General features: G+C 37.2%; 1 protein-coding gene across 1 annotated transcript in view; it reads right to left on the bottom strand.

Annotated features, from left to right (window-relative positions):
* ppp2r5d (protein phosphatase 2, regulatory subunit B', delta) overlaps positions 1 to 19,005 on the bottom strand; it is a 43,103-nt gene that overhangs the window by 19,700 nt on the left and 4,398 nt on the right. The window contains exons 3-4 of the mRNA XM_017690670.2: positions 17,658 to 17,835; positions 634 to 833 (exon numbers count right to left, since the gene is read on the bottom strand). Of these exons, the coding sequence (XP_017546159.1) occupies positions 634 to 833; positions 17,658 to 17,835 (378 nt within the window). The remainder of the gene's footprint in view (positions 1 to 633; positions 834 to 17,657; positions 17,836 to 19,005) is intronic.

Raw genomic sequence — 19,005 nt, 5'->3', positions numbered from 1 at the left:
ACTGTCAGCTGTCTGACAGATGATAAAGACAATGCCAGATAAACTATAGTCAAAATATAATGTGGACCATCCTCTTACTCAGATAAACAAAGTTAACAATAATCAAGAGGAAAAAATATTCTTTAAATCTTAAAAAAGAAGAAGAAAAAAAACTATGAGTCACCTGATCATAATTGTATCTCTGATATGGTTCAGCTGATACTGCTACTACTACTACTAGAATTATCATCTAACTGATCATTTCAGATGGCAATCACAACAATCTAGTTCTTAGATTATTAACATAATACTGGGATTTCAGCATGCTTGTTACAATAAGTTAAAGAAACAAATCCCTTCCTTTATAGCAAATATTAAGTAGCAACATTTCAGAAAATTTTTTATTAATTATATTATATACATTTTGTCAACATATTTTATGTTAGTAGCCATTTAAGGCCTCAAATAAGTTACCACTTTTTACCACAGCCGACTTGAATTGAACTTGAACTTCACCTGAAGCTGCATAAACCTATACTGAGGATTAGGTGAAGGGTGAGCACAGACACTTGGGTGAGTTTATGTTCAGGTATGTGCTTTTAGTGTCCTGCAGCATGTGAGAACAAGCATGTGGGTGCATGTGCTCTCTCTCACCATAATGACAGCTTCAGGATAGATGGACTCCGTAACTACATCACGATTGTGTGTGATGTACTCCACCATCTCATTGAGGCCAGCACGCTTCACCTCCTTGTATTTGAGATCGCTAAGGGGATCCGTCACAAAGTCAAAGAGTACGCAGCACTGGCGCAGCTTTTGAACAAACAACTCCTCCCTGTCAATGGGTGGGGCATCTGAAAAGTCAGAAAGATAAAGGCACATACAAAGATCAGAACGTTACAAAATACACAAAAGAAAAGTACAAAAAGAAAAAAGCGAAACTCCAATCATACTCGGTGAACATTGCTGCTGCATTCACATAACCATCTTTATACCATCAGACTTTCATTGGCACTCCCTTATCACTTCGAACATCAGGACGGTGAACACACATCTGTGGCCCTCTGTGCCTGCGAGGGCCTGTGGAAAATAACACTGCTCTGTCAGGTCCCGCATACCACACATGTCTCCAACCCCCTTGATACTGCATTGCTATTTTCTGTCACTGATGTCCACTCTGGCATCAGCTGACTGTGTTCTAGGGATGTCGTTCGTAATTATTTCTACTTCTATATTTCTAAGACTCCATTAGTTCCATAATGGGGAAATTTCACCTCCACATTTTAATGCATCCTTGTAATGAAAATGCAAACACACTAGGGGCAGTGAGCAAACTTGCCTGGTGCGGTGGGCGGCCCTATCCACGGCACCCAGGGAGCAGTTGGGGATAAGGTGCCTTGCTCAAGGGCACTTCAGTCACATACTGTCAGCTCAGATGATTGAACCGGCAACTTTCAGGCTGGTTCCCTAACCTCTGAAACCTATTAATTCAGTAATTACATCTGTACATTATTATACTGATGCACTGATTAATCTAAATGATTCGTTTTCATAATGATAATTTCAAAAATAACAGAAAAAAGTACACCTAAATTTAATTTCTCAATAGTTTATAGTTTCTAGGCAGTCGTATATCAACACTAATATTTTGTTGTTGTTTCCAATACACTGTAAAGCACTTTTTTTTCCCTTTTTTTTAACAGCAGTCAGGCTCGTCATAGACATGCTGTGCTGGAGCCTTCCATATAGCAAACATCTCACAAAAGCTGACATCCAGCTTAAATAATTCTGAAGCTGTGATTGATCAAAGGTGCTTAGTATTGAAAAGGACAATTTAAATATCAAAAAAGACAATTTAACATGCAGCACTGTAGCCCAGCTATATAGTAATAGGATACAGTAGACCAGGGGTGTCCAATCTTATCCACAAGGCCAGGGTGGCTGCAGGTTTTCACTGCAAACAAGCTGACTCCACTTGTTTAATTAGTTGGTTTTAGCCTTCAAACATTTCATCAGGTGACCTCCTGCTTTATTGGAGGAAAACCTTCAACCACACCGGTCCTTTGCGGATAAGACAGGACACCCCTGCCTGAGTAGACTACAGATATAGTTAGCGCAGTAAGCTTTACCCAAATTAATTTAGTGATTTATAGGCAATTTATTCATCCACACCAAGTTCTATCCAACTACTATTGGTAGTTCAGGGTTAGGAGCAGCAACTAATTACTCTGCCACTCTTCTCCCATGCAAACTGAAAACTAGCTTAGACAGTGTGCTGGTAGATTTACATGAATTTGAATGCAGTTGATGATACTGAGGAACTGCAGCGGTCCTACTACGTTCTGACTAAGCACTCTTTAAAACAGAAAGCAAAAGCGATGCTGGTCAGCTTGATTAGAATGACTGCTAAAAGGTCTATAGATCTGTGATGAGAACATGTACTCAAACTATATAATCTTGTTGAATTGGACTTGACAGGCTTGAAAAGGTTTTGGTCTGACAGATTTAGAACTTAATCACAATCAAAATGAAATTTCCAAACAAGACATGTCAAACTTATCAAGAGGATTTTACTAAAGATACATTTTCACCAGCAATGGAGTAGTGAAGAGTAGTGATGAGAAGAGGAAAAAAAAATTGATCCGTTTCTGATGCAGAGCTGAGAACATAACGAGAGACTAAAATCTGGGGCACAGACGACAGCTCCAATGAATCTATATTAAAGGGAATCCATGGAGAGCCACACTGCAACAGCTCTCTAAACTGAACATTCGCAGCTGATGTGTCAAGGCCTGCTAAACTAAATGATACAAGAAAGAACATGAAAAGCACAAATATCTGTCTCATAAAAAGAAGTAACCAAAGCATTTTAAAAAAGCATAACATGACATCAACACTATGGATATGAATATATTGGCCTTTACACACAAACATGGCATTCTGTAATAGCAAAAAAAAAAAAAAACAAAAAAAAAAAAACCCACAATTATATATATATATATATATATATATATATATATATATATATATATATATACATACATACATACATACATACATACATACACACTTTATAATTATTATATCTTTTTCATTTGGCTGCTCCCTTTAGGGGTCACCACAGCGGATCATCTGCCTCCATCTTGCCCTATCCACTGCCTCCTCTACTTTTACACCAACCATCTCCATGTCCACCCTCACTACATCCATAAACCTTCTCTGAGGTCTACCTCTTCTCCTTCTACCCGGCAGCTCCATCTCCAACATTCTTTGACCAATATATCCACTATTCCTCCTCAACACATGTCCAAACCATCTCAACCTGGCCTCTCTGGCTTTATCTCCAAACTGCTCCACCTTCACTGTCCCTCTGATCTGCTCCTTTCTAATTTCTTTTCTACACTGTCCATTGCTCTGGATGGTTGACCCAAGATATTTGAAGTCATCCACCTTCACGACCTCTACTCCTTGCATCTTCACCTTTCCACCTGCCTACCTCTCATTCACACACATGTATTCCGTATAAAAATAATTATAATTGTGTGTGTGTGTGTGTATATATATATATAGATACAGTGGTGTGAAAAAGTGTTTGCCCCCTTCCTCATTTCCTGTTTTTTTGCATGTTTGTCACACTTAAGTGTTTCGGAACATCAAACCAATTTAAACAATAGTCAAGGACAACACAAGTAAACACAAAATGCAATTTGTAAATTAATGTTTTTATTATTAAAGGAGAAAAAAAATCCAAACCATCATGGTCCTGTGTGAAAAAGTGATTGCCCCCCTCGTTAAAACATACTATAACTGTGGTTTTTAACACCTGAGTTCAATTTCTCTAGCCACACCCAGGCCTGATTATTGCCACACCTGTTCTCAATCAAGACATCACTTAAATAGGAGCTGCCTGACACAGTAAAGTCCACCAAAAGATCCTTAAAAGCTACACATCATGCAGAGATCCAAAGAAATTCAGGAACAATTGAGAAAGAAAGTAATTGAGATCTATCAGTCTGGAAAGGGTTATAAAGCCATTTCCAAAGCTTTGGGAATCCAGCGAACCACAGTGAGAGCCATTATCCACAAATGGCGAAGACATGGAACAGTGGTGAACCTTCCCAGGAGTGGCTGGCCGCCCAAAATTACCCCAAGAGCGCAGCGACGACTCATCCAAGAGGTCACAAAAGACCCCACAACAACGTCCAAAGAACTGCAGGCCTCACTTGCCTCAGTTAAGGTCAGCGTTCATGCCTCCACCATCAGAAAATGACTGGGCAAAAATGGCCTGCATGGCAGAGTTCCAAGAAGAAAACCACTGCTGAGCAAAAAGAACATTAAAGCTCGTCTCAATTTTTCCAAAACACATCTTGATGATCCCCAACACTTTTGGGAAAACATTCTGTGGACCGATGAGACAAAAGTGGAACTCTTTGGAAGGTGTGTGTCCCATTACATCTGGCGTAAAAGGAACACTGCATTTCAGAAAAAGAACATTATACCAACAGTAAAATATGGTGGTGGTAGTGTGATGGTCTGGGGCTGTTTTGCTGCGTCAGGACCTGGAAGACTTGCTGTGATAAATGGAACTATGAATTCTGCTGTCTACCAAAAGATCCTGAAGGAGAATGTCCGACCATCTGTTCGTGAACTCAAGCTGAAACGAACTTGGGTTCTGCAGCAGGACAATGATCCTAAACACACCAGCAAGTCTACCACTGAATGGCTGAAGAAAAACAAAATGAAGACTTTGGAGTGGCCTAGCCAAAGTCCTGACCTGAATCCTATTGAGATGTTGTGGTATGACCTTAAAAAGGCCGTTCATGCTCGAAAACCCTCTAATGTAACTGAATTAGAACAATTCTGCAAAGATAAGTGGGCCAAAATTCCTCCAGAACGCTGTAAAAGACTCATTGCAAGTTATCGCAAACGCTTGGTTGCAGTTGTTGCTGCTAAGGGTGGCCCAACCAGTTATTAGGTTTAGGGGACAATCACTTTTTCACACAGGGCCATGATGGTTTGGATTTTTTTTCTCCTTTAATAATAAACACCTTCATTTACAAATTGCATTTTGTGTTTACTTGTGTTGTCCTTGACTATTGTTTAAATTGGTTTGATGTTCCGAAACACTTAAGTGTGACAAACATGCAAAAAAAAACAGGAAATGAGGAAGGGGGCAAACACTTTTTCACACCACTGTGTGTGTGTGTGTGTATATATATATATATATATATATATATATGATTCCTGCAATCTAATAGATGATCTCTCAGTAACAAAATATTGAGATGCAAACTTAGACTCAACATATAAAACATGCATTCTAGACAGCCCACTTCCTCAGCTAGACAGCTAAAAGATGGCTGATTCTAATACAGTTCCCATGAAAATGTCTGCTAGTTCCACACCATTCTTCAGCACCCTTGCAATTTGAGGTATTAGTGTGAGACATGAGCCCTTATGCAATAGCTGCAGAGATGCACTCTGAGCATGGCTAGTGGGGGAGGACAGGAAAGAAAGAAAAAAAGAGGAAAAACTATTGTAACATGAGTTTACAGCCTGGAATATTTCCAGTCTGCCATGGAACATTGAAAAGACAGCACTTTCACACGGCTTCAGAAACTGAAACGGGGGCACAGAAACAAAAGTCCAAACGTTATTATACTCTGTGAAACAGAAAAGAGAAAAAAAAGTTATACAAAATGCAAGAAAAATCTTTAGTGAAAGAAACCCAAAGGAGTTTACTGCAGCCACAGATTCCACAGGAGGACAGCTGACACAAAAAGTAGAGATGATCTACGCAGAGCTGGGTAGATTAGCCCTAATCCACACTCAAGTAAGAGTACCGTTACTTCAATGAAACAAAAACCCAAGTAGAAGTAGATGATGCTACAACAAAACAGGAGCATGAAATACATAAAATACATATGAAGTCAGAAACTCATTACAAAAAAAGAAGGGGAAAAAAAGACTTCCTAATAGAACTGTATTTGAATATTTTAAAGACAAGGGATCTCTAAAAGCAATCTCTAAAAGCACAACTGAAATTTAACAGATGAGCTCATTAATAGTCAATGTAAAATAAACATAGAAAAGTGCTACCTAGAAGGAAGCAAGTGGGTGCAGAACCCACAGGACAGAATGAGCTGAAATCTTTTTAAAAATGTAAAAGAAATTAGGAACTGAAGGTGAAACAGTTGGACCTAAGGAAAAAATCTTTCAGTAAACTTCCTCCCTCACAAATATTTTTGAGTGTACTTAAAAGTAAAATATTCATAGGTAGACAGCATTGAATAGCTAACTAGTTACTCCCCAGCTTCGTATTGGAGCGACACCATTTTCTGAAAGCTTAAACTGATGTTATGAAAGTTCTGCTTATTGTATCTGGCTATACTGAATTCTAATACAAAGATTTTCATTTTAAGACACCACTTCTATTGAGACCTTTCAATATGCAATCAATTTTTATTCTGCAGGACTCTGATTTTTAGATGTGGTGTAAAAGCCATTACATTTTCAAGGACGATTATGTGAAACCAATAATTTTGTCTTTTAAATGATATAGTAAATAAAAAGATTTTATTTGAAATAGGCTAAAAAAAAAAAAAAGCAAAACAAAAACAAGACAAGACAGTTCTAGCCCTTTACATCTGAAGTTTCATGAAGGTTGATAAGTTCCAAATAAATAAATAAATAAACACACACACACACACACATTGTTGTGCCAGACATAAGTACTGGTTTTCCAGATTACATCTATCCGATACCAAAAAGAAGTACAGCTCAACCCTGACTTTACACCACTGTTTCAAATGTCTTACTGACAGTCTATCTGATTATCTCAAAGCTGCCAAACTCCTTACAATTCAAACAAGTATGTGACAGAAGTTCCCTCTTACACACAGCAAAATCAGCTGCCATATAGAGTAAGTTATTGATTTAAAAACCTAAAGAATATTCTGACTGGGCAAGACTACAAATAATTCAAGATATTTTCTCAATATATCAAAGTATTAGACATTTAAGTTAACATTAAAACCAAAAAGGTCAGGTTTATGAATTTCAGAATGGAGTAACAGTAGTCAAGTTGAATGAACTTATTAACTTTATTATTGATCCGTTTTTTCCCCATTTTCCCTTTAAATGACAAAAAAGGGAATTTTAAACAGTAATGTAAATATTAAACACATTTCCAGAAAGGAAACATCATATTTATTTAGTCATTACAGATTGTAAACTGTCCTGAAGCACCCAGGAAATGACAGACACCTGTTAAGACCTGGAGACCATGAATGAAGTGCTCAAAACAGAAATAAAAACTAAAATCAAACTGCTTGGTTATTGGAACACAACTATCTTAAGGGTATTACATCATGAATATAATAGTAATCTATCAAATACACTGGCTAAAACTAAAAAGGATAACTACACAACTGCATGCTGTGCAACTGAATAAACCCAATCGCAACTACCTTTTCCATCTAAGCTAACTTCCAAAGATCAGGTGGATTTGTCTTTGGAAATGATGCACAGAAAAGGAGGTCATTTGGACAATCTGCCGTACAAGACCTCCTTTTCTCCCTCCAATTACCACTGATATTCAACCCTAGCAGCTCTGTTTATTTAACTTCGGTAAACACAAGTAAATATAGTAAAACGGTTTGTTCATTTGTGTAATTTAGTTGGCGGCTGAAAAAGAGTGTGTGTGTGTGTGTGTGTGTGTGTGTGTGTGTGTGTGTGTAGGGGGGGGGGGGGGCGCTACTACAAAGACATGCATTATTTCAACATTTAATCTGAGAGTTAATGGTTTGGTGCTACACTGACTAAGAAATTATGGATAATTATGTTTAGATTCAGCTGCTTGAGTTTCCACTTCAGAACTGCTCTCAGCAATCAGAGGTCTTCAGCTGAAGACTGAATGGGAGATGATTGCATGCTCAGTGATCACTGCTGCTCAATGAGTATCGGACTGACTACTTATGTGTCCTCCTTTTCCATCAAGGAAATAAGCTGTTTACGGATACAATCACAGCAAACAATCACCACAAGGTCCAGGGATGTTATCCATTAATTGCAATTATATAAAGACAAACAATTCATTTGAATAATCACTTCTGTTGTTTTTTTCCCCCACATTTTGTATTTCACTTTTAATTCTTTGTAAAATGCCACACACACACAATATTATATTATATTACATTACATACACATATATTTATATGCGCACAAGTGTGCAGTGTTGACTGCAAAAACATCATCTTGGGTTTTTATCAGAACTGAGCAATTATGCAATTATATATAAAGTGCTATTTACATGTCCTTGCCTCAAATGGATGTATAAGATCCATTAAAACTGCTTGCATGTCTTGGCACATGCCTATTTGGGGGAGATAAGCATAGATGATGAGCAATAAAGGCCATATTAATTGTGCTTCTGCCCCTTGTCAGTAAGACAACAGCTCTTTGCATCAACTACTAAAAATCAATACTATAAATATCTAGCATTATTTTGGACAATAATACTCCATCCAAACATCAGCTCTTACTATAACCTTTGCTCAGCATGTTTTCTGAGGCTCTGTATATAACAGAGCCTTTTATATTTAATTTTTATATTAGTCATGCTCAAAGACACAGTACAATCATAATAAAAACACATTAAACAGGAGGCAACACAAACAACAAAGAATGACAAAGAGACATACATAGACTGCAAAATAAATGACGTGTGGAACAGTAAAACAGTGAAAGCAAAATTAGTAAACATGTGTGTCTTCAGGAAAGATTTACACAATGACTGATTCAGAAGGGGCATCCTGAACAGACCAAGGAGAGAATTCCATCATTTAGGGGTTACTATGTTAAATGATCAAACACCCAATCATGAGGCTCATCTAAACCTCAGAATCTGGAGGAGGCTCAGGTCAGCCATAGGATGTGTGACTGAGTAGATGAATGTGGGAGCTCAGTCAGATAATCAGGACCCAGGTCAATGCTTTGTATGTGCATAGAGACACTTTATACTGTACACTGTAGCCAGTGAAGGCTCTGTGTATGGAAGTGATTCGGTCAGTTTTCCCAGAGGATCCTAGCAGCTTCATTTTGCATATACTGTGACCTACCAGGGGTCTGAGAGGGAGGGGAAAGAGAAGAACATTTATTATCTGACCTGGATGTTACAAATGCATGTGCAAGTGACAAGAGTGATAAGGTAAGGGATGGCCAAAGATGAAAAAAGAAAAGTACGTCTTCAATAAAGGGCTAAAACATATGAGTGTGGAATTTAAGTTTAACTGAAGGCATTATGATGATTTTATCAATATTAATATTGAAGCCTGATTAAAGAGACCTTGGATTGTGAGTATAATCAATGCTTTTCTTTGTATTTTATTTTATTTTTTTCCTGAAGTTAATAGGCTAGTGATAGCAAACAAAGATGTTAGCAAACTTTTGAAACTTTTGAACAAAGATTTGAATGCTCAATTATGAATCCGGTCATGATCTGAAATGTGTTTGTCAGAGCAGAGAAAGCATGAAATATGCCAGCATAGAGTTTCATTCAATCTCTCAAGACTGATGCCTCAAGGTGTTTACATGTATTCAGGAATTAAATGTTTTTGCAGTCCTTATAACCTCCCATTGTGTGGGATGCATGTATGCTTGCAATAAGAGAAATGCCTCTGCAAACTAATATACACAGATGGGACACAGTTGAGAATGGGTTTCCAAACCCTGAGTTTGTTGGCCAATCAGACAAATTACTAACAAATATGTATAAATCCATTTGCAACCTCAAAGGAAAATATCAAAACATGAGCTTCTGAGGCCTTCTCATATTTAATTTGAACTTTTAAAATGATAACAATTGAAATACACAATGTTGTAACTGTAACAGCACAAATATACAGCACTACAAAAATTTACCCAGCACCAGACATTTAGTAATTCCAAATCTCTATAGTCCTCCTGTACCCACATCTACCCATTTAGCAATACTGGATCTCCTATGGAAGGGGCTGCACTAGCTGAACTGATTACACCAACTCAATCACTCTCCAGTGGCAGAGTATAAAAGTCTTGCTTTTGAAGAACAGCAGGATTCTCCTCAGGGCATTGAGGGACGTACAAAATAGGGAGTGAGCTCAGTTTGTCTAAATGTGAGTTCAACAAAATTGAAGGCCAGTCACTAAATGAATTACCTTAAATCTAAATTAAGGCTTTTGAAAAAAACATGCTGGGCAGTCTTTTTCACAATACACCCAGGAATATGTAAAAATTAAACTTCAATCAGCTTAGTGCCTGACACTTTTATATATCCAAAATGTCTTGATCTAAGAGCAAAGCAATGAGTCATGACGTTTTGATTCTAAATGCCAAATAATTTCTCCAAGACAAGCTGTTTGACTGAAAATTTCATTTTAAAAAAATCTGTATTCAGTATTTACTGGCAAGTTAGTTACTATTATCAGAACATGGCTCATCTCATGATGATATAGCTGCCCATACTCAGCCCCACAGCACCACAAGGTCAATGCTGAACAGTACAGTCAGGGAGTCATGAGACCAAGCCTTCACCTCCAGGGCCAAATCAACTCATCAGTACACTCATCAGTACAAAAAAAAACAAACAAACAAACAACGACAAAAAAAAAAAAAAACCCAGCCAGCACTCAGTTCAACAGTCTCCAAGTCAGAGGAGACAGAGGGATGATGGTAATACACAAGGTACAAAATCAAGCATTACAAAAATCCTACAAATCACTTTTATTACATTTCATTATTAAACAGGGGAAAAAAATCCACTGAGGTTTCCTCAAATGCAAATTCACATTTTTTGCAGTTTTCCCAAAGCTATAAACAAAAAACTTCAAACTTCCATTCCAAAATAAAGCATCTGAAAAATATCCTTCATCTAAATAAAACTGTCCTCAGATGGCACACACACACACACACACACACACACACACACACACACACACACCTACTACTGGGATCAATTCAAAACACCAACACAAAACCCAATGCAATGAAGCAAGGGAGTTGTTTTTTTTTTTTTTTTTTTTTTTTTTTTTTAGAAAAACCTATAAACACAAAAATGTACACAAATTGTATGTAAAAGCGCAGGTGTGGTAAAAATTGCATTATCAAATTCCAAAAACTTCACACTGAAAAAGAAACTAGCAAAAAAATAATAAATAAATAAAATAAAAATAAATTGGCCTAGAACGAATGTAGTTAAAATCTAAGACTTTACGAATAATTCCAATGACATTTTAAGTAAGAAATAGAAATGCTGTTTACTCATTTATAAATGTGGCATTAGCAAGAGATTTATATCATTTATATCAGAAGAAACTCCCAAAAATTTCTCTATTACAGATTTGTTACAACTTGAAGGGGCAACCTGCTCGACCCACAGAACAAGGCATAGCAACAGAAGCAGAAAGGAAACTCTCAGGAATCATGCCAATTTTTTTTTATAATCTGGAATCATTAAAAAAATCATCACAAATATCAACAAAGTGCAAAGTCTAATTAAAAAAAAAAAACATAACAATAATAAAGTATAAATAAAATAATAATTCATTGCTGTGGAGGACCAACCATTCTCTGTTGTTGAGAACATTTGCTTTCATGACGCACCATAGCCTAAATAATTTAATTCAATTAATTTTTGTAAGTTGATGTTAACTTATTTATTGTCAGCTTTTTTGTTTTTTGACCCAGCGTGTCCCGAATTTCAGTAAGGAGTTTAACTATACTGTATAGTACATGTACTATAAACGGTACTAAACAGTACCATAAATGGAGTGTGAACTCCTTAGTGCTCACATCTGGAGAATTGTGTTTAAAGGAGTTCTGGTTTTGATAAATTCAGTTAACAGTATTGAGCACTACTGCTTTCTAAATGAGCCCACTGCATAACCCATGCTTTATGGAGGAATTTGCCTGTAGAGTTTTGTACAAATGGATCAACAAATCTGCAATGTGTCACACACACAGCAGGGACTGTTTACAGTTCTGGGAAATGAGTCTTTTTTTTGGTAGCTGATCAAATAGTTGAAGATATCTGTCTCACAGTATCAAAGTATTTTTAATGCCAACATGAAAAATTACAATACCAAAAACCTACTAATTTATTTATTCTCATAACACACAGCTTTTAGCACCACTGACACCCTGACATGATAAAATGCGAAAAAAAGGACTGAATTCAGAAAAATGCATTATATCCCACAGGGGAGCATACTTCGCACAAAAGCAGGAAAGGGAGACCTCAAGGCTTCCTCTGTTTGTTTGCCATGTGGACTTCCAGAATTGGTGCCAGACCACTAACAGCATGCACGGGTTAGAGTCAAGTGTTGATGGTGCCATAAACAAACACAGAGACAGACGTCACTGCAGCAGAACTTGCATCTGTTGGTCTTGACTCTTTGGATGTTGTGTGTGAGAAGTGAACACGTTCAACTAAACACAGGTCATTAGAGAGCCTTGTGCAACCACTTTTACTATGGCTTCAGTCTGGTACCATTACACTGAATCATATTCACTGTACTACACACTTAAAAATTATGGTTCTTCAAGGGTTCTTTAGTAAAGAAAAATTTTTATATAGACCCATCAACACTCAAGGACCCTTTGCATGATTAAAGGGTTCTTTACATTGTGAAAGGGTTCTCCAGATTGATGGAGAATGTACTGTAGATGGTTCTGTATAGAACCTTTTTTAAAGAGTTCTTCTACTGTAACAAACCTGACATCATACCTATAGAAGAACCTTTTTTGGTGCTATACAGAACCCTTTTCAAATATGTTCTAGATAGAACCATCTATATAGTACATTCTCAATCAATCCAAAAGGCCCCTTCATGATGCAAAGACCCCAAGCAGGATATCAGCTGGAATTCTTCCTAAGGTATTAGTTACACCAGTATGCTACAAATAACACACGAACAGCACAAAACATACCATGAGAAGCCCTTTTGTTGAATGGCTTCTTTCAGTAATCACAGTCTGAGTAAATATAAGTTCAGTTTTTAATGAAGAATGTTCCTTGTTGAACTGTTAGCACCTTGGAGTCCCAACAGCTTTTAGACTTGGTTTATGCTTTAGCATAGCTGGCCTGCAATGCGCCTCGGTTGGTCAGCTGCATCAGACAGCAGCGTGGTCTTGTGGCCTGGTGCCTTAATAATATATACAGTGCGAATGACTATATATTTACTGAACTCCAACAGATTCTGACCCTACAGGACGCAGGTATAAGATAAATGACTTTAAAAATTCGCATTTAAAACATTTACGAGTGTTTTTGCTGAAACTGCTACAAGCTTATGTGTACAGCCACAAGTTTATTTATACGCTGTTATCTATATTTATAACTATTTTGCACAAAATAAATAGTTTACCTTTATTTCAGCTGTTAATACGTTTTTATTACTGGTCACAATATGGTTAAATATGAATTATCTATAATAAATAAATAAAAAATCCAACAAGTAAATGACATTCAGTTAAGTTTAATACGTTTTATTTTGTGGCACAGAATATGGCATTCACTAAAATAAAACAAAAAAAATGAGGCTGTAGAAATATCAGTGCCTATCAGCTAGTTAGGTTAGATACAGTACTGAAATCGGCCAATACACCCGCATCAGGTATCTGTATCGGAAATAGAAGTGGGTAGGTGAATGTTAATTTGTTTCTAAATGTTGCTTCAATGTTTTCAAATATTTATGTACCAGCATCGGTCCACAATTCACACATTTGGCATCCCTTCTCTGTACAGTATTCAGTTAGACCAACCAGCATTGTATGCTGAATTTTAGGATAGTTCTATTGATGATGATTAAATTAGAGAACACAAGAGCAGAAACCGAAAAATACTGCAGCACAGAAGGCAAAGTTTCAGTGTAGCAATTTAGTTATTTTTTTCGCATCATCTGATAGCACTAAATAACCCTACTCAATTAATAAAAAAGGTCAGTTTTTAAATTGCAGCTAACAAAATAATGACAGTAAATTGTTCCGTTAATTTCTACCTGTTGCAAAAAGCGAGGAGTGAGTAAAAATTCATATCAAATTACACCACATATTTGTTAGCACTGACAAGAACCACGACTTCAATCTGAAGAGGACTGCACGTCCCATGGATTCCATTGCCGTAATGACAGCACTGAATGCATTTACTGATTAAGAAACAGAACCTCTTCAATAACAAACTGGTAAGTGAAAAACTCGGCCTGAAGCAGGAGAAGCTCAAATCCATTTTTACAGTGCCATTCATTCTGAAAGCATTTAAATAAGCTAGCTTTCGAAATACTACAAGCATGAAAATCTTCATGAAAAGACTTCGTCTTCAAAAAAAAAAATCTGTCTTAAATGGGGCGGATTCTTTAACTCATTCATTAAGTAAGCATGAATGAACTCGAGGCACTGTAGTTTGCTGAATTCCATAGGCACTGCAACTTGGTACATTCCATAAGAACTGGGTTTCTGTAAAGGTTCAGAGGTCACACTTCAAGGCACCAGCTGAACGTACGATCATGTGTAGAAAACGACTTTCAACTTCAGGGTAGCAGTCAGTGAGGGAAAACATGTAGATCAAGCACACAAATCTGATGTTTTCACGCTCTGGGTATGGTAACTATAATGGTCTATAACAAAGTGCGCCTAAACTAAGGATGTTTAGAACGATTATCTGCTGTAGAGACGGTTTCAATATTGTGTCTGCTCAGTCTCGAAATGTCCAGGCGTTGGTCCCTTTATCAGGAATATAAAAGTTTGTTCCCTAGCCAGGAGCCTATGACAGTGGAATGGTCCTTGATCTCTCTAAGTGGATGGGATCTCTCTCTACAGCATCACTAAGCCAGATGAAACAGTTTAAAGAGCAGCTGGTATTAACACAACTTACATTCTCAGCCTAAAATCATGGAGAGAAGACCAAGGCTCAGGTTGTCTGTCAGGTTGTCAGATCATGTTCAGTTGAAACTATATTCAACGTTGAAAGGTGACACTTTTTTTGTCAAAAATACAGATTAAAATGCGGATAACCAATTAAGAAACTACATATTCAAGCTTTCATTTTTACTCTTACATAACTGTTTTTGTTTTACTAACTTTTTGGTTTTAATGACTGTCCAAGACATGAAAAAGTAATTTATGTAGTCTAAATTACTTCAAAGTACACTATGTTTCCAAAAGTATTCACTTGTCTGCCTTCACATGCATATGAAATTGAGTGAGATCCCATTCTTAAACCATAGGGTTTAATATGATGTTGGCCCACCCTTTGTATCTATAACAGCTTAAACTCTTCTGGGAAGGCTTTACACAAAGTTTACGGGAATTTTTGACTATTCTTCTTGTGAGGTCAGACACTGATGTTGGATGAGAAGGCCTGGCTCGCAGTCTCCGCTCAAATTCATCCCAAAGGTGTTCTATCAGGTTGAGGTCAGGACTCTGTGCAGGCCAGTCAAGTTCTTCCACACCAAACTCGCTCATCCATGTCTTTATGGACCTTGCTTTGTGCGCTGGTGCACAGTCATGTTGGAACAGGAAAGGGCCGTCTCCAAACTGTTCCCACAAAGTTGGGAGCAGAATCTCTTGGTGCTGAAGCATTAAGAGTTCCTTTCACTGGAACTAAGGGGCCGAGCCGAACTTGTGAAAAACACCACATCATAATCCCCCTCTTCACCAAACTTTACACTTGGCACAAGGCAGTCAGACAATTACCGTCCTTCTGGCAACCGCCAGAAGTTATCAATTAGATTACCAGATGGAGAAGTGTGATTCGTCATTCCAGAGAATACGTCTCCACTTCTCTAGAGTCCAGTGGCGGCACTTTACACCACTGCATTTGACACTTTTCATTGCACTTGGTGATGTGTCTGGATGCAGCTGCTCGGTCTTGGAGAATCATTCCAAGAAGCTCTCTACACTGTTCTTGAGCTAATCTGAAGGCAACATGAAGTTTGGAGGTCTGTAGCAATTGACTGCAGAAAGTTGGCGACCTCTGTGCACTACGCGCCTCAGTATCCGCTGAGTTTTTTTTACGTGGCATACCAATTCGTGGCTGAGTTGCTGTCGTTCCCAATCGCTTATAATACCACTGACATTTGACTGTGGAATATTTAGTAGTGAGGAAATTTCACAACGGGACTTGTTGCACAGGTGGCATTCCATCACTGTATCATGCTGGAATTCACTGAGCTCCTGAAAGCGACACATTCTTTCACAAATGTTTGTAGAAGCAGTCTGCAGGCCTAGGTGCTTGGTTCTATACACCTGTGGCCATGGAAGTAATTGGAACACCTGAATTCAATTATTTGGATGGATGAGTTACAACTTCTGGAAAAACAGAGTATGTGTATATATATATATATATATATATATATATATATATATATATATATATATATATATATATATATATATATATATATATATATATACATACATATACATACACACACACACACATACATATACATACATATACATACACACACACACACACACACACACATTGCCGCTGTAGGAACAAAACCATTGTTTTTCAGTTTTTGACAAAATTTTCTTTTTACATTGTGTGTAAATTTCATGATGAGTGGATCAAAAGAAATAACCCAGGGGGGTAATATACACACACACACACAGGCACACACACAAAGTACGTAGATTAATAACACCAGAACACTAGAATGTACAGCTTCTTAGCTGTAGTGTTGTAAGTGTTGGTACTACACTATAAACATACATATCTGTTCAATATTTTGACAGCACAACTGAGAGTCCATTACATCTGTGCCTGTTTCTGTATGTTAGACAGCAGGGAGCCTAAATTATCCGCATGGAGTGTTGTGACGAGCTTTCACTGTCCTACTTATTACAGACACTACTGATCCAATTACTGCCAGCATGTCATTATTTTCTCCCTATCACTTTCTCTGCCTTTGCCTGGCCAGGCAGGGAACGAATTCTCAATGAGTGAACATCACAGCATATCAAGGCAGAATAAGAATGAAATGAATATTTGTTTTTTTTATTTGCCAAATACAACAGTCAGTTCTCCTTTGTTAGATTTCTTTAACTCAAACAGCAGAAGCTCTCAAAACAGACAAAAATATTATTAATGCCCACTGTATACTGAGCCCCTAATCATCTTTGCTTCACTGAGAGAATAGCAAGTCTACAGGATTCCTACTTTGGTAGTTATCAATCAATTAATCATGCCTTAATTTGGAGTTATATAAACTAAGGAATGAATGAACCTCGCAATCAATTCTAATCCTTAATAAAAAAAGCAAATGAACACATATGTTATCTGCCTCACTGAACGGGCTGAAAAAAATCTGCACTGTATCTGAATGTTTTGGCTGAAAAATTCAGCAATGAAATGTTAGCAAACACCAACAATACACAGATTAATTTTGGGAAAATACACATCTAATACACATACATCAAACCTCTAACTCCTGATGCCATGTCCTTTGTTATTGTGTTTTGTTTACATGGTGGTTTAAAAAAGCTTTCTTGGCCTAAAGGCTCTTAAGATTGCAGATCAATAGGCGCTACTTGAAACATTTTCTAAAGCAGACACAGATCAGCAGGAGGGAATCCCAAAAGAACTCAAACCCTTTAATCATTCATGGTGGAAGGAAAGCACTAAAGCATCAATGTACCTTTGAGGGCAGGAAGCTTCTGAAGCTCACGGTTCTTGCTGAGGTTAAAGCGTGAGGAACTCTGTCGACGCTCCTTCTTCACAATCTGTGGGCCGCCAGAATACTTGATTTTGTTGAGCTGGGTTGGAGGTGGAGTGCTGTTGCTAGGACGTTTGCTGGCTGTCTGTTGCTGCTGTGCCTGAAGAAGAAGAAGAAGAAGAAGAAGAAGAAGAAGAAGAAGAAGAAGAAGAAGCAAAAATAAAGATTTAAAATTAGAAATACAACACTAACTACATGGTCTTCTCTCACGACACCTTGGGTCTTAAAATTTTTAGAGACTTAAAATTACCAACCCAATTACAACACTACTGAAAAGAAACAAGTAAAAAAAAACACAAACAAAAAAAAAAACCCTTTCATTTCAATGGTTAAATTCAGTGTCTAGACCGCCAAGCAGATCGTTCATAGTCTGAGTAGTTCTGCATGACACCACTCTGAACAGCCTGCATTTGCAATAATATTGAGTTTCATAGTTAATTTGTATTCCTTGGCACTCTGGACAATAATGAGATCTATTGTTCTGTTATACAGACACACAGGCTAAAAAGCTGCAATCCGGCCAGAAAGTGCTCCAAAAACAAAAGAGATGAGAACAGAGCAACAGCCATTCATAATTAATTCATTGTTTTTTTTCTCCTAATATGAATAGACTTTGATGTTGGTCACATGTGAAGAAAGCCATGTTGTTCAATAACAGGAAGAGGAGAATGAGTTACAAAATTAGCCTTGAGACATGTTCTACATAGCAAAAATGTCAAAAAAGGTCAAATGTGGTTCCACACCAACAGTGAAATATAAAGCACTTTATTTTTAATTGTAAAGTTAAAAGTTGTGGAACTGCTTTTCAAAGATCTGTCCATACAAATAAATACACAGACAGATAGACAGACTCTGAATAAATTATAAGAATAGTGACAGCAGGGTGGTTGTCTTGGGATGGGGGGTGGGGGGGTAGCAATACAAGTGAATTTAAAGATCAGATAATACTATAATATATCTATATCTATAATATATCTATAATAATAGATAATGCACGCAAAAGTCTTAGCGCCCCTTATCAAGTTGCATGTCGATTTTAAAAGTGAAAAGAGGTATATATCTTCTACAAACCACATTTTACTGCATCATTAGTGTGTTTGCTCAAGTTAACATATTGGAAACATTTAACTGTACAAAGTTTACTGCACATTTAAAATTTTAAATATCATTTTCTTGTTAAACTCAATATGCAGGAAAAGACTTTTTTTTTTTACAATTTATGGAAAATATGACCAAATTGTAAGGTAAATTATTCAGTAACTGCATAAAT

Source organism: Pygocentrus nattereri, chromosome 5 (genome assembly GCF_015220715.1).
Source record: "Pygocentrus nattereri isolate fPygNat1 chromosome 5, fPygNat1.pri, whole genome shotgun sequence".
NCBI lineage: Eukaryota > Metazoa > Chordata > Actinopteri > Characiformes > Serrasalmidae > Pygocentrus > Pygocentrus nattereri.
The sequence above is the reverse complement of the archived record's forward strand: the minus strand, read 5'-3'. Positions and strand labels throughout refer to the sequence as shown.